Source organism: Centroberyx gerrardi, chromosome 3, assembly GCF_048128805.1.
Source record: "Centroberyx gerrardi isolate f3 chromosome 3, fCenGer3.hap1.cur.20231027, whole genome shotgun sequence".
NCBI classification, from domain to species: Eukaryota; Metazoa; Chordata; class Actinopteri; order Beryciformes; family Berycidae; genus Centroberyx; species Centroberyx gerrardi.
This window is the reverse complement of record NC_135999.1, coordinates 28,010,834-28,025,567: the sequence shown is the minus strand read 5'-3', so window position 1 is coordinate 28,025,567 and position 14,734 is coordinate 28,010,834. Positions and strand designations below refer to the sequence as shown.

The following is a 14,734-nucleotide window of genomic DNA, read 5'->3' as shown; positions in this document are numbered from 1 at the left end:
ATCAAGGCAAAGGGCGGCTACTTTAAAGAATCTAAAATATAAGATAGTTTTGATTTGTTTAACACTTTTTTGGTCGCTGCATAAATCCATTTGTGTTATTTCATAGTTTTGATGTCTTTACTGTTATTCTAAAATGTGGAAAATAGTAAAATAAAGAAAAATGTGGTGTGTCCAAACTTTTGACTGGTAGTGTACTTGTATATATACATGTATGTATACACACATACGGTCAATGTATACAATGTATACATTTGCCAGCGAGATGGTAAATGTACAAATAGCTCGCCAAAAATTCCCACCTTAATCTGCCACGTTAATCTGCACATGCCCCAGTTCATGTGAAAAGTACACACGTTTATTGGTTTGTTCGCAAATTTCCGTCCACGCTTGTTGTTCAGTTTCACTCAAATGTAAACAAGACACACATTTTTTTTCTTCTTTCTTTTATCGCTATTATCGTATATTGTTTTCATTTTATGGTAATTAGGTGAGATAGGTGAGGTGAGCCCCCCCGGGCTTTTTTCCCCTCACCTGCACAATCTGTGTTTAGCTGCATGTTGTGTCTATTTGTTGTTATCTTCTTTGTGCGGAAATAAACTAAACTAAAAACGTGTTTTACGTCCGTTCACGTAGCACCATCCAACTGGTTTAGCTGTTGGTTCATACATACATATGTACATGTATGAACACAAACATATAGATGCACTTGGAGTGATGGGGCTAAGCAGGAAAAAAACACAGTCACAGACACATACACAGACTATAACGGTCCAAGACCGACTATATCCTACAGACCAGTACCTTCAACACCTACCTAGCGTTATACAACAAGACCTGTAAGATCTGACCAAACCTCCAAGATTATACCGAGAACGTACCTAGATTTTTAATGGAGACACAGGCGTTAGACACATGTAGCGTAGCTGTAATGTTGGTGCAATGTCTTAGATGTAGGTGTAGTGCATATATAGCATTTATGTAGTGTAGTGTAGTGCCACCCAGGGCACAAGCCCACTTGTCTAACCTCAAACACATGTAATCTAAAAATAAATTGGAGGTGTAACCCCCACAGTCTCCTTGCCAGGCCTGGGCACAGACCTCAGCACCACCACCCAGTCAGGCGACCTGCCGCCCAAGGAGCGCGAGCGGGAGCGCGGCCGGGCCAAGGACCGCCGTCACCACCACCACCACCACCACCACCACAGCTCCATGGACAAGGAGCGCTACGGCCCCGACCGCCACGACTACCCCCACAGGCACCCGCACGACCGCGACCGCCACTGGTCCCGCTCGCCCAGCGAGGGGCCCGACGGTCGAGGCCACAGACAGGTGGGCCTCCGCACACCGAGATACACACAAGTGTCAGAAATATCCGGTTTCCTAACACTGAAATGCCTTTAAACAATTTACTTTAAAGCATAATTGTGGATATTTTCGACCTGGACCCTATTTTCCCATTTTTTCCTTCATACCAATCGATTCTGACCATTGCTTCACCATAGAGCATGGGTCTCCAATATAATCCCCTAAAACCAATGGACACTGACATAACTGAAAATGATTTAGAGTCATGTCTTTCTCATACAGTTTTGATGCTACCTTGTCCATTGCTTTAGCACTTTCCTCTCTCTCCTTCTCTCTCTCTCGGCCTCACAGACCATCACAGACACCAGAGTTTCCTCTTTGCCAGCCAGCTGGCTGCCTGTCTACATACTGTACAATGATGGGGAAATAGGGTCCAGGGCAAGAATGTCCATAGTTACCTCAGTTCTGATGATGCTATTCGGCGTTACATCATACATAGTTGCCTTACCGTAATACCGGGAATCACAGTTAAAGTTAAGAAAGCCTTCTAAGGTACTATATTAAATGTTTTCATGCATTTGAGAATTTAAACCAGGTGAAAGTGTTTGCCATTGTGGATTTTTTCTATTGGGTCCCAGTATGCCAGTCATGATGAGCTGAGCACAGAGCTGAGGTATTTGAAAGGATTGGTTTACTGTTTCTGATTCAAAGTTGACCATGTAGCCACTAAAAGTCTCTCAGTGCTTTAATTTGTCCATTAAGAGTTCACAATGTTATTTCACATACACCTACTTATGGATATCAATCTCTCTTTTTTGTGTTACGCTTTTTTCTTTGTCACCGTTTCTCTCTCTGTCCATTTTTCCTCAATGTGACATGTGGCTTCTTGGTGTCAATTTTTTGCCTCATCGCTGTGTTTTTGAATGGTTTTCAATGGTGTTTATCTCTATTTCTCTGTATCTCTTCTTCTAAACTAATCTATCTATCTATTTATCTATCTATCTGTCTATCTACCTACCTACCTACCTACCTACCTACCTACCTACCTATCATTCTATCTATCTATCCTTTATTCTACACCTCTCTGCTCTGCTCTGGTCTCTGTTGTTGTTGTTGTGGTGCGTTTTGATTTTCCTTGTTTACATTTTGCTGTAGGGCAGTAGTTCGGTGAGCGGCAGCCCCGTCCCCTCCACTTCGGGGACCAGCACCCCGCGGAGAGGCCGTCGTCAGCTGCCACAGACCCCCGCCATCCCCCGTCCGCACGTCACCTACTCCCCCGCCGTCCGCAAGCCCAGCTACGGCCCCCCGGGGCCGGGCCGCCTGCGCTCGCCCTCCCCCCGACACTTCTCCCCGCCAGACCACGACAGAGGCTACCACCACCGCCCCCCGTCGCGCCACGGCTCGCCCCACCACGGGGGCTCCTCGTCCAGGCACGGCTCGCCGCGCTCGCCCCGGCACCAGTCCCCCCGCTCGCCCCTCCACGGCTCCCCCAGGTCGCCTCACCGAGGCCGCTGGAGCGGGCCGCCGCCGGGGGACAGCCTGGAGGGCGACGGGCCTTTCTATGAGCGCGACTACGAGTACGAGCGGCACCACGAGCCCCCCGCCTACGAGCAGAGCCTCTCCCACGGCAACCCGCACCCGCACGGGGGGAACCCCCACCCTCACTCCCACCCGCGCTCCCCCAGGACTGCCCGCCACGGGCCCCCTCCGCCCCCCCACCCGCATCCACGCAGGGTGCCCAACGGTTACCGCTCATCCTCGCCCTCCCCGCACCGGCGCGGGCCACCCGGGGCACCCCCCCATCCACACCACCGGCCCCCTCACGCCCGAGGGCCCCGCAAGGGCCTGCACGAACCTTACAGTGAGACGGACGAGGACGACTGGTGCTAGCGACCACAGGGAGCGAGGGACGAGGGCAGCAGAGGAGGAGGAGAGACGAACAGCAGCCTCACATCCTCTGGCCTTGGATAGACTTTAATAAAACAGAGGGGGTGGAGGAGGAGAGGTGGGGGGTTTGACCCTCCTCCAAGCCCTCTACCGCCACCCCTCGGACTCTGACTGAGAGGAAGGGGTGGGGGGGATGATGGTGCTGCTAGCCTTTCACACACTGTGTGTGTGTGTGTGAGACTCTAAAACGATTCACTGACAGAGCAACACACAGACACGACGACAAGAGACAGACAGACGACGCGGGGGCGATGCCCGGGCCTGTTTACCCCCTCCTCTCTCGGTCTCAGAACTACACTACCCAGAATCCTCCGCTTGACCAGCAAGGCCAGGCTTGTGGGAGGAAGGGAGAGACAACAGAGAGGTGTGGGAGCAGAAAGCTAGGGAGGAGCATGTCATTGTAGAAATGGCCAGGGACGACAGCGGTTTACAAAGCCTAAAAGCACCTCTCCCAGACTGACATGTGAACGGCTCGTTTTCCGGCCCGTCTTCTACTGTAAACGCCTGAAAACGAGTCGGAGCCCAGAGGAGCGAGGGGCGAGTCTCCTCCGCGACAGACACGTTTAAAGAAAAATAAATAAATTAAAAGCCAGGACCCCCTACCCTTACATGCCAAGCTATGCCTCCAGAAAATCAAACTTGAACAATGAAGAACAAAATGAAACTTTACACGAAAAACAATGAAAAGAAAAAAAAGGGAGAACAACCACTTTAACTTTAACCTTTTCCTTTCCAAGGGACAGAACCAGGAAGCTCCGCCTATACTGCAAAAACCAGCCAATCACAGCGCTGGCTGATATTTGATGAGTTTTATCATCTCTGTTTACTGTTAAAAGACTCACCTAATGCTGACGGAACTGGTGTGACATCACTTCCTGTGTTGTGGTGGTGGTGGTGGGGGGGGGGGGGGGGGAGGGGCGGGGCGCGCGGTGTGACCTCACTTCCTGTTCGAGTGCGCTAGGGGGGTGGGGCCACGTAACTTGAGGGGGGAGTCGGACACTTCTTGAAGCCCCTTCCTCCTCGGTTATCTGACCCGGCGCACGGCAGAGGATAACTTAGCGGGAAATGACATCACACGGTTGAGCTGGGGCGGAGGAGAGGAAAGGAGGGATGGGGAAAAAGACTAATTTCTTCAGTATTTCTTCTATCGATTACTTCTCCTTCTTGTTCTTCTTCGGACATTGGAGCTTGGTTCTTCTGTTGCATTCGCTCAGCCTCCTTTGATCTTTTTCGGAGTCCAAAATTTGATGGAAACCTGCATGATTGATTAAATACATACTAGAGAGGAAACCTAACTGGTGTGGGTGGGACCTGGGGGCTTTATAGGAAACTTTGCATTTAGGTTTACAAAGAAGTTCCCTCTTCTCCTACTCTCTCTCTCTCTCTCTCTTACTTACTTACATCTACAAAACAGTTTTCGGTTTACCTGAAGCGGGCTCGACAGTTGGCCATTTTGTTTGTTTCGATTTTTCTGCCGACGGGGTTTAAAAGCGGTGTTTCGGCAACGTTCGGTCAGGAAACGCTGACCGAGGAACACGAGAGAGAGAGAGAGCGGAGAGGAGTGAACCTCTTCCACAATTGATTTATTATTGTTAATGATGATAGTCTTATGAATAACGATATCAGTGTCAATGCAAAATGACGATGACAATGATGATGATGATGATGAAGATGATAATGATGATGATCGACTGATTGGTAGAACTGTTGCTGTAGATTTGTTGTCATGTTATTTGGAGTTCAGTATGCTATGTCCATCTTGTTTACATCGATTACGTTTTTTTTCCCCCCTCCCCTCTCCCGTGAGTTTCTGTTCCCTGACGTTTCCCGGAGGCTCCCGAAGCCGACATGCAAACGCTTCCGGGCGACGGCGACGGGCTTGTGAACACTCACCGGACAGCGTTGCGCGTTGTAACGCAACTCTTAAGCTCTGGTACACTCTTCAAAAGCGGCGGAGGGGAGGGGGCATGTGGAGATTTTGTACTAAAACTGGAAAGCTTAAGACGTCAGGGAAGCCGGTAACGAGTCGTTTGGGTCAGTTTCTCTTTGTCAATCCAACCCAAAGATCAAGACTTCACGCTCAGAGCGAGGGGCAGTTTGTCTGCGTTTTACACTGCGAAGGTTTTTCTGTGTTTTTCTGTGCTTGTATTTTCAGACAGGCCCGTATGAGGAAGGTAAACAAAGGTCCACCACAAGCGTCCTCAAGGGATTACGCAGCCTGGGTGGTTGAATTCTTACAATCTACACCCAAAAACAAAAAAAGTACAAATCCCCCTCCTTGTTTACTTTGGTTTTCCCTCTGTTCGGCTCTGTAGTTTCCGGTCGCTGGCAGCGGCAGCACAGTATTGGTGGTTCAGTATTGGTGTCAGTCAGTATTAGGTGGTGTTGTTCTCTTTTTTGCCACCAGGGGGCAGTTATCAGCACACATTACCCGCCCCGCCTTCCCCCCCCTGGACAGGACAGCCTCCGGCCACATCCTGGTTTCTAGACCTGATAACGCCAATTCTACTGCAAATGCAGGATCAATAGGAGATATAAATCAAGTAAAGTCCTGGTCAGGGAATAGGGATGTAGCCTGGGAGACGCCATGTCTGTCCGTCCGTCTGTCTGTCTATCCGTCCGTCCCTTTGTCTGTCTGTCTGTCTGTGCCAATGCTGCCCCCCCCCCACCCCCCACCCCACCCCCCTTCTCTCAGGTCAGGATAACCAGAGAACAGCCAGATGTAGGAAGTCACCAAATCACCGATCCAACCACCAGAGGTTCAACAGTTCAGCTGAAACCTCTTCTGCCAAAACCCACTTCAGTATCCACAAAACTCTCTCTCTCTCTCTCTCTTTCTCTTGCGTCTTCATCTGTCTTTCTCTTTCTTTCGGTCCATTTGCTTCAACATCAGTTCGTCCAGCGTGCCAGAGAAGGATAATGAAGACACAAAAAAAACAGCATTACAGGACGAGGAAAACACTTCATCCTTACGGTCACGAGAGGGAAAACGATTATTGAAATATTCAATAACTCTAGGAACAAGACGATAAAGCGTAGATAAATATAGATAATAGCCTACAGATAAATCTAGATACGATACAGTAGATGTTAGTTATAGATAACGACAGAGTATAATTAGAGATTCAGATATTATTTATTTTGCATACCGTTCATGCTCATGATACGGTCGACGATCTATAGCTACTCTGAAAACCTCGCGCTGCTTTTTCGCAGCCGCTAGAAGCCAGAAGAAAAAAAACAAAACATCCCCAGTCCACGTGTATCGACTCTATGCAGACCTCATCCGCATCGTATTATTTTCAGAAGAGAAAACGCCACGGTACTGTAAGCAGACACGGAGATAAAACGTGAACAGATCGACACACAACTTTTGCACAATCACTTCGCATCGCGCCCACACCGTGAAAATCCTTTCTTTCATGAGACATTTGTCGCTGTCTTTCCCCCCTCTCCCTCCGGCGGCGTTTTTGCGCTCCCCCGATCCCCCCTTTCCCTCTCTCTCTCTCTCCCTCTCTCTCTCTCTGTCTTCTCCCAGAATGTGTTTTGCCTCCGGGCCTAGCAGTTGAGCATAGCGTAGTGAAAATGGGGATTTCGGTTTTTCTTTGCTGTTTGTTTGTTTGTTTGGTTTGGCAGAGGGGGGGGGAGAGGGAGCGCAAACCTGAGCCCTGCCCTCACCTCCCGTCCACGAGAGGTTTCGGCAGGCGGGCCGGGGGGGGGGGGGGGGGGGAACGCTTTCCCCCGGGACCCCCTACAGAGCCACAGTGCCTTCTGTATCAGAGTCACATTTATCACCCCTCCACACACCCCCCCCCAAACCTCCCCCTCCCCCCCTCCCCCTCTGTAGTAGACAAGATCAACCACACTACGCCTTAAAAAAGTCGAGTCCCACCGGCTCCCATGCTAGCATAGAAACAGGGAGAGGTGTATTTTGAGACTGGGCCTCGGTGGGGAAACAGCCGAGAGACTAGACTTGACGTTAGAGAGATGAAATCATCGTCACATCCGGTGTAAATTCTCCGAGACTCCCGTTCCGACTCGATGCAAAACGTTTTTTTTGTAAAACAGTAACAACAACATTGAATTTTGAAATTTGACTTTTGAAGTCTCTTTGTTGCCTCTGGATCTTTACATCGACGGGGAGTCGCCGATAATACCGGACGCCTGCTGGCGAGCTATAGCCTCCTTTCGGCTTCACCTCACCTATAAGGCACGGCACAGGGCGCCATTTTGTGTCCATGGTGGAGATGTCCTGGGTCCAGTTTCAGGCGGTGTAGTGAGAGGTTTACAGAGGTGAAAAGCAGTTTGCTTACTTCTCAGGTCCCTCTAGAGTTAGGTAGCTAGGTAGGTAGATGTAGGAAAATGTCAGCTACGAAACAGTAGGCCTAGGTTTATTGAGTTATTGTATGGTTTTACCTGGCATGGGCATTTAGTCAGACGTTGTAATGTCGACCCCCTCTCTCCCTCAGCAACCTACATTACAGACTCTGACCCTCACCTCCCCATCCACAGCCTGCCGACAGACCCACACAAACTACCACTTGCACTTGACACCGAGCGTGTCGACCGACGGGCAGGAAACCCCGCTCCATTTTGGCTCCACGACACCACGCGCGCTTGTCCAGAATTGTAACTGCGGATCCAAAATGGCCGACACACAACACTGCCCTTGTATGAAAGCATGTTGTGTGTGTGCTTTCCAAGAACAAATCCCATTCTTTTAGAAAAAAAAAAAAAAAGAATGTCTAATCTTTTTTTTTTTTTTTTTTTGGTTTGTTATTGTTGTTGTTTCACTGATTATTTGAATGGGGTTTTTTGGGGGGGGGGGGAGGGTTGCAAGGTTTTTGCTCGGTCATCCCTCACGCTCAAAGATTTTCTACTCATCTGCTTTCTGTGTTTTCATCTCCCGCCGCAGCTTCTGTCCAGCTTCACCCATCCCGTCTTTACCTCCAGTCAGCCATTTTTTTTATTTCCTTTTCTTTTTTTCGCTCGGAGACGACGCGCATCCAGAGAGAAAAAAAACACACACACTCACACCTACACACACACACACACACACACACACAACCCATCCACTCAGTCGTCTGTGAAATTGTGTCAGTGGGTCAGTCAGTGAGGCTATGTGTCGAGAAACACACGAATAAGGGCTCTCTTAAAAAAAAATTTAAAAAAACTACACCGTGGGTTTTAATGTACAGTAGTGCTGCCAAAAGTTGTGCTTATGTAGCTCAAGCCACGCTGTGGTCTCCCCTTTGTACAGCACTAGGTGTGTGCATGCGTGTGTAGGGGGCAGGAGGGGGCGGGGTGGGTGGGGTGGGTGGGGGTCAAAGGTCGGGGGCGGGGTGGTGGGCGGGGTGGCTGCGAGAGAGAGCCTACCAGGGACGGTGGGGGGAGGGAGGGAGGGGGGGGGCGGGTAGCAGAAGTCGTAGTTTTGTCACAAGTTAACACACGATTTCACAATGGCACTGGATCACTTTGGACTCATCCTCATGTTCAGACGCCATTTTGTCACACGGTCACTCCGCCCACGCTTGGTCCCACTGGGAGGAGGGGGGGGTTACTGCTGTGACAGGGAGACATTTACTACGTGTGTGTGTGTGTGTGTGTGAGAGAGAGAGAGGATGGGTGTGTTTTTGTGTGAGTGATGGGTTTGTGTGTGTTTGTGCATATATTTGGATATCTGTACTTGGATATCTGTGTGTGTGTGTGTGTGTGTGTGTGTGAGAGAGAGAGAGCGAGAGAGAGAAAGTGTGTATGTTTGTGTGTGTGAGTGAGTGAGTGAGTTCATGTGCATGTATTTTGATATCTGTACTTAGATATCTGTGAGTGTGTGAGAAAGTGAGACAGAGTGTGTGCGAGCCAGCTCAGAAGTGTGTGTTTGTGCGTGTATTTTGATATCTGTGTGTGTGTGTGTGTGTGTGTGTGTGTGCTGAGACCCACTGACCATCGGCTACAGTAGGTAACCTTCAGTGCCTTTTACACTGTACAGGACACGATTTCTCCGGACTCGCCGGAGACGAGCACAGCACACACACTCTGCACTCCCACCAGTGTTTCCATGTCTTCATCACCATCTTCGTCTCTTAGCCAATAGGGTCCTCGCCTCCCATCCTGCCCCCCCCTCCCCCTCCCTCAGGGGGGAGGGTAGGCCGTCGTGTCTCTCACCCCTTCCTCTTCCTCTCCCCATGCCGCCTGTTGTACATTTTGCCTCTGTAACTCTTGTGTATATAATCCATAAACTTTCTGAAAAACTCATCGTCTTCAGCTCATGTTCATTCTGTCGTCTTCTGGGCGTTTCATCCTGTCGGCTCGGCTGCTGGCTTCCCTGCAGCGTCTTCACATTAAAGAGCAAATCAACACTGAATCACACGGAGGAGCGGTCACACGAGCTCGAACTCACGCAGAAAGTCGCTTCGCTTCCCACTGACGTCAATCGAAAACCACACAAAGGACGAGTAAAAACAGTCGCTTCTGGTTGCGAATCGATTCCACACTTCGCCTTCATGCAGAGTTCAAATTTGGTGAACTTTGACCTGCGAATTCACACAGCCGGCCAATAGAAACACTTGTCTGGCCGTGTTGACCCTCTGAGGAAAAAATCCAACATGGAGGAATCCATAATATTAAATAAAATAGATGGCACATTCATGGTTTTTCTGTTGTAATGTAGCCTACAGTTACCTTTAGCTTGCTAACCAAATAGCATAGAGCTACTTAACCTGCTATTAAACATTGAATAAAGATTGATGTGAGGTTGTTCACAAATTGTAATTCGTTGTAGAAACCACAGTAGTTATATTCTAGTGATCTCCTCTGCTGCAGGTTTGAAATGTCGCCCGGCTTCTGGCCACGCCCAGATCTGTGATGTCAGAGCAGGTGTTTTGCATCAGCTGTCGAAGGCAAAGCGTGCTTTAAAGTTTTGACCCGTAGAGAGCAGCTCGACAACAGTTTTCTGCCTCGTGTGATTCAGTGTTGATTTGCTCTTTAAGTCTCTTGAAAATGGAAATTGTGACGCTTGGAAGTGAAGAGAGGAGAGATGAACTCAACAAGAAGATGCTGTTGGGAAACAGCCTCGATTTCTGCAGCCTCTCATGCTCTCTCTCTCTCTCTCTCCCTCTCTCTCTCTCCCTCCCCCTCTCTCTCTCTCATGCTCTCTCTCTTGCTCTACACCTCTGGTTGTGCCACATCAGTATGCATGTCATGCCATTCATGAACACAAGGTGGCGTGATTGAGCTTTGTTTGATGCTGTCACCGTCCGTCACACATCATCATTATCAGCGGTGTGTGTGTGCATGTATGTAGGTTGAATGTTTGTATGCGTCTGTTTGTGTGTGTGTGTGTGTGTGTGTGTGTGTGTGTGTGTGTGGGCGTGTTTTGACTGTGAATGTATGTCTGCAGTGTGTGTGGGTGTGTTTTTGTCTGCAAACGTGTGTCTGCAGTGTGTGTGTGTGCAAGGTCCTGCAACTGCGTGGGAGGATGTGTGTGTGTGTGTGTGTGTACGGTTGCTCGAGAGTTAAAACTACTCTGCACTGATTCTAATTGATTCCCGAGAGACGTGGTGAAGTGTCTCCTGCTGTCGCCATAGCAACCCTCAAGGCCCCTCTCTCTCTCTCTCTCTCTCTCTCTCTCTCTCTCTCTCTCTTTCTCTTTTCCATTCCATCATCCCAGTGGAGACAAGTTGCTTCGAGAAGATCTGTCCTGAGATCAGCGTTTAGCTCCCGCCTCCCGATGCTCGACAGCAGCATCCCGGAGGCTGTTGGCTGATCTACGGTCTGTCCCCCCAAAAAAAAAAAAACATCTCAAGGTGCAGCGAGATCAGGAAATCAGGAGGATTTTTAACCCTTTGCGGTGCAGATCTGATCGCTCTGTGGCGGTCTGGACATCAGATCCCGGGTGGTTTCTCTGGGTTTCGCCAGCGAACACGAAACCCTGAAAGTGAATGAGGCTGCGATCACACCTGCAGATTGTCTTCGATCTGAACCAGAGTGGAAAAGTTGTATTTGGTTTTTTAGGTTTACATTGCCCAATTCCAAGTGATCCAGGGCTTGTAAACAAAAGTCACATGACTCACAAGTATCCTGTTTATTGGACAGAGTTTTGGTCACCTGTCATCCTGCAGGTTAGAGATTTTGGCGGCGGGGGGAACCAAAGCATGATAGCTGAGCATGATGGACTTTTTTGCACTCTTTTGTGTGATTTCACCAGTTAAGAACACATGAAGAAATAGCTGAATATGAGCATCAGTCCAGACTGCAGTTTGTTCTGCTAGGCTTTCCAAGCATGAGGAACTGCTGGCTATCAGATGTCAACATCTGTCTCCTTATACCCATAAACCCTTGCGTTTTAGAGTCATTTCCTGTAATTTGTTCAGATTTCGTTCTCACTCCTAACGAGGAAATCCATGTCGTTATTTGGTGCCACCTGAGTTCAAATGGCATTGTTCTCACCTGGGCAAACAAACCAAAAGCAGTAAATGCTGTAGAGTTCAAATAAACGGCTCCAGACGTGTTTGGTGTGAACACGCCCTGAGAAACACTCTGCGAATGTGAAGCAGAGCGCTGGGCGGATACATAAAGGCTAAAAAACCTCTGATCTCAGCTACAAAGGGTTAAATCTCCCGTCTCCTGTTCCCATGTGAACCGCTGCCTAGACGCATCGACCCTCACACCGACGGGACGGAGATGCCGTCAGCGCCGGGATGCTTGGGGAAACTCTCAGAAGCAACTGACCCGCCGTCAGCCACCCATCACCACGCAAACCATCGACACATCCAGTAGAAACCGCACCAGTGCCACAGTAGAAAACCATACAGGATTCACTCAGCAAGTTGGGAAAAAAAAAGAGAAAAAATAAACATACATGGCAATTTAAGATAAAAGAGAAGTATTTAATTACAGATTTGCATGTGCAATGTGCATGCCACTATGTGGGGTAACAAGTCAACTTCAGGAATTAAAAAAAAAATGAATATAAAGAAAAAAGTATATATATGTAAAAATATATATAGATAGATGTTTTTAAGAGCAATGTGTTTCTTTTTTCTTCTATTTTTAAAAACAAAAAATATAAAAAACCTGACCAAAAAAAAAAAACATCCTGACAAAAAATGGAAATGACTTTGGTGATGAAATCAAAGAATGTTTGTTTGTTATATTGCCAGTTATTTCACGGGGGAAACCGTGGGGGAAACGAGGATAGATAACACTTTAACTAACGCTACGAAAAAAAAAAGAAAAAAATAGTTTAAAAAATAAAAAAGGGGGAGAAGGAATACAAAACTTTTCCTTGATGAAAAACAATCCCTTTGAGAGTAAAGAGCTGCCTGAACCTGAATCTGGTGATGTTATTCCCGTTTATTCCGGCTATGAAATCCCTTCTTTCTCTCTCCCTCTCTCTCTCTCTCTCTTACTCTCTCTCTCTTTTTCTCTCCCTCTCTCTCTCTCTCTCTCTCTATTTCTTTCTCTGTCTATCTCTGCTGTTTCTACCAGTGCATTTTGTAATTTCAAACAGAACTCTTCCTAAAGAACCTGAATAAACCAGAGAGAATGCATTCTACCCATCCTGCCACCCGCCTGCTTTATTGATCCTGCACCCAGTGACACACACAACACACACACACACACAAACACACAACACACACACACACACCAGTGGATCACAGATGATGGGATTACATTTTTATAATCTGTTAGGAAGCTGTTTTTTGATAGTTTACAACAGTTAGACTAACAGTACAAGGATAACAGCAATACAATACTATACAAAATGGGTAATTGTAGTTTATTACAGCTAGCAATGGACAATACACACATCAAGGGACACAAAGTAACCGATTATATATAATGGGATTACATTTTTGTAATTGGATTACAATAATTCACAAAACATTCCAGATTTTCAGAGTATAGCTGCGTCATAAATCATCAAAAACATGCTTGCTGCTTCACTTTATGTGGAAACAAACCTTCATCAGGGCTTTTACAGAGGAAGTCATTTTCACGTTTTAATTAAATACACAGGTGTTTATCACAGGTGTTCAGAATCACATCCAACAGGTAAACTCCTCCCATCCTCTGTGTTCAAGACCAGTCAGCCCATGCTACCCAGCTCCACATTTCTGGTAATTGATTCATCAAATACAAATACAGATACGTACATACATACAGCCTAACTATATACTGAAAATCAAAACAACATCTCAATCTCAATCATATCCACATTACAATATATACAGTAGAATAGAGACAGGAAAGCCAGATTGTTTCACAACATGACCTTAATTGGATTACAAAAACATCAATTTACAGCATTAAACAATCACAAGTAACAGCACTTTGATATACAACAGCACAAAGCCAGTAACAATACCATATAACACCAAAATGATAATTGTAATCCAACACAGTTGGAAGACAGTACACACACCAAGTGACAGGGAGTAGCCAATTATGTAGAATAGGACTGAAATTTAGTAATCTAATTGCAAAAATGTTAACAGTTTTTGATGGTTTACAACATTAAACACAATCACAAATAATAGCACTCTGACATACAACAGTACAAAGACAATAACAACACAATAATACACAGAAATTGTAATTGTAATCCAGTACAGTAATAGATAATGTACACACCAAGTGACAGGGAGCAGCCAGTTACAAAATTCAACTGTAATGGTAATGGATTACAGATACAGATACTTAGTAATCAGATTACAGATTTTTGAAAAGTAGGAGAAGACTTGTGATTCTCAACAATTCTCTTCTCTATTCAAATTACACTCTGCAAATGGCATTAAACTGCCAGCTAAAGTGAATATAAAGAGTTCTACATAATCGCTTTATATCCATTTTGGAAAGAAAATACATGAAGTTCATTATTTGGAATCTGTGGAATAAGTTTAATATTTCGTCAATTAAGATAACCAAGGTTCCTACTAGCCCTTAAAAATATAGTAAGTTGCTTTTTAATTCAGCATTATCAATCATTTTATCTGGGTGGATGTCACTCTTTTCAAACTGTAGATATTCTCTTCTCGAAACTCTTCATATTCTGCTGATGTTGGACACAAAATAAGCCAACTGCAAATCATTAAATCAATTTGTAAACCAGTAAATCAATTACAGTTTGAATGGAAGCCTCTCAGCCTGTCACACACGCACACACACACAGACACCAGACCAGAGCCAACCTGAAGTGAATTCAAATATCTACTTGAGAGGGGCGCTTGATTTATCTCATCAGACACTTAGACATCCTCAGAACCTGGATGGGTCATAAACACAGCGCTCCTTTGAGTTTTTAACAGTATTTTCATCAACATGTAATAATCTAATGTTTTTCCCAGCTCTCCCTGCAGGTCAGTCTCTCTGCCTGAGTGGTGGTGAGTGAAACAGCACTCCATTTATTCTGCCGGGATAAAGCATAAAAATGAAGCGCTCCTCGTGTTTCGTCTTGAATCCAGAATGTGTTCGGATCAAA

The 14,734-nt window shown here is 46.7% G+C and overlaps 1 protein-coding gene across 1 annotated transcript in view; it reads left to right on the top strand.

Moving 5' to 3' along the window:
* The window catches only part of cacna1ab (calcium channel, voltage-dependent, P/Q type, alpha 1A subunit, b), a 188,851-nt gene extending 185,656 nt beyond the window's left edge, over positions 1-3,195 (top strand). The window contains 2 exon segments of the mRNA XM_078282556.1: positions 1,085-1,329; positions 2,461-3,195. Coding sequence (XP_078138682.1) covers positions 1,085-1,329; positions 2,461-3,195 — 980 coding nt within the window.
* Positions 3,196-14,734: the final 11,539 nt, after the last annotated feature.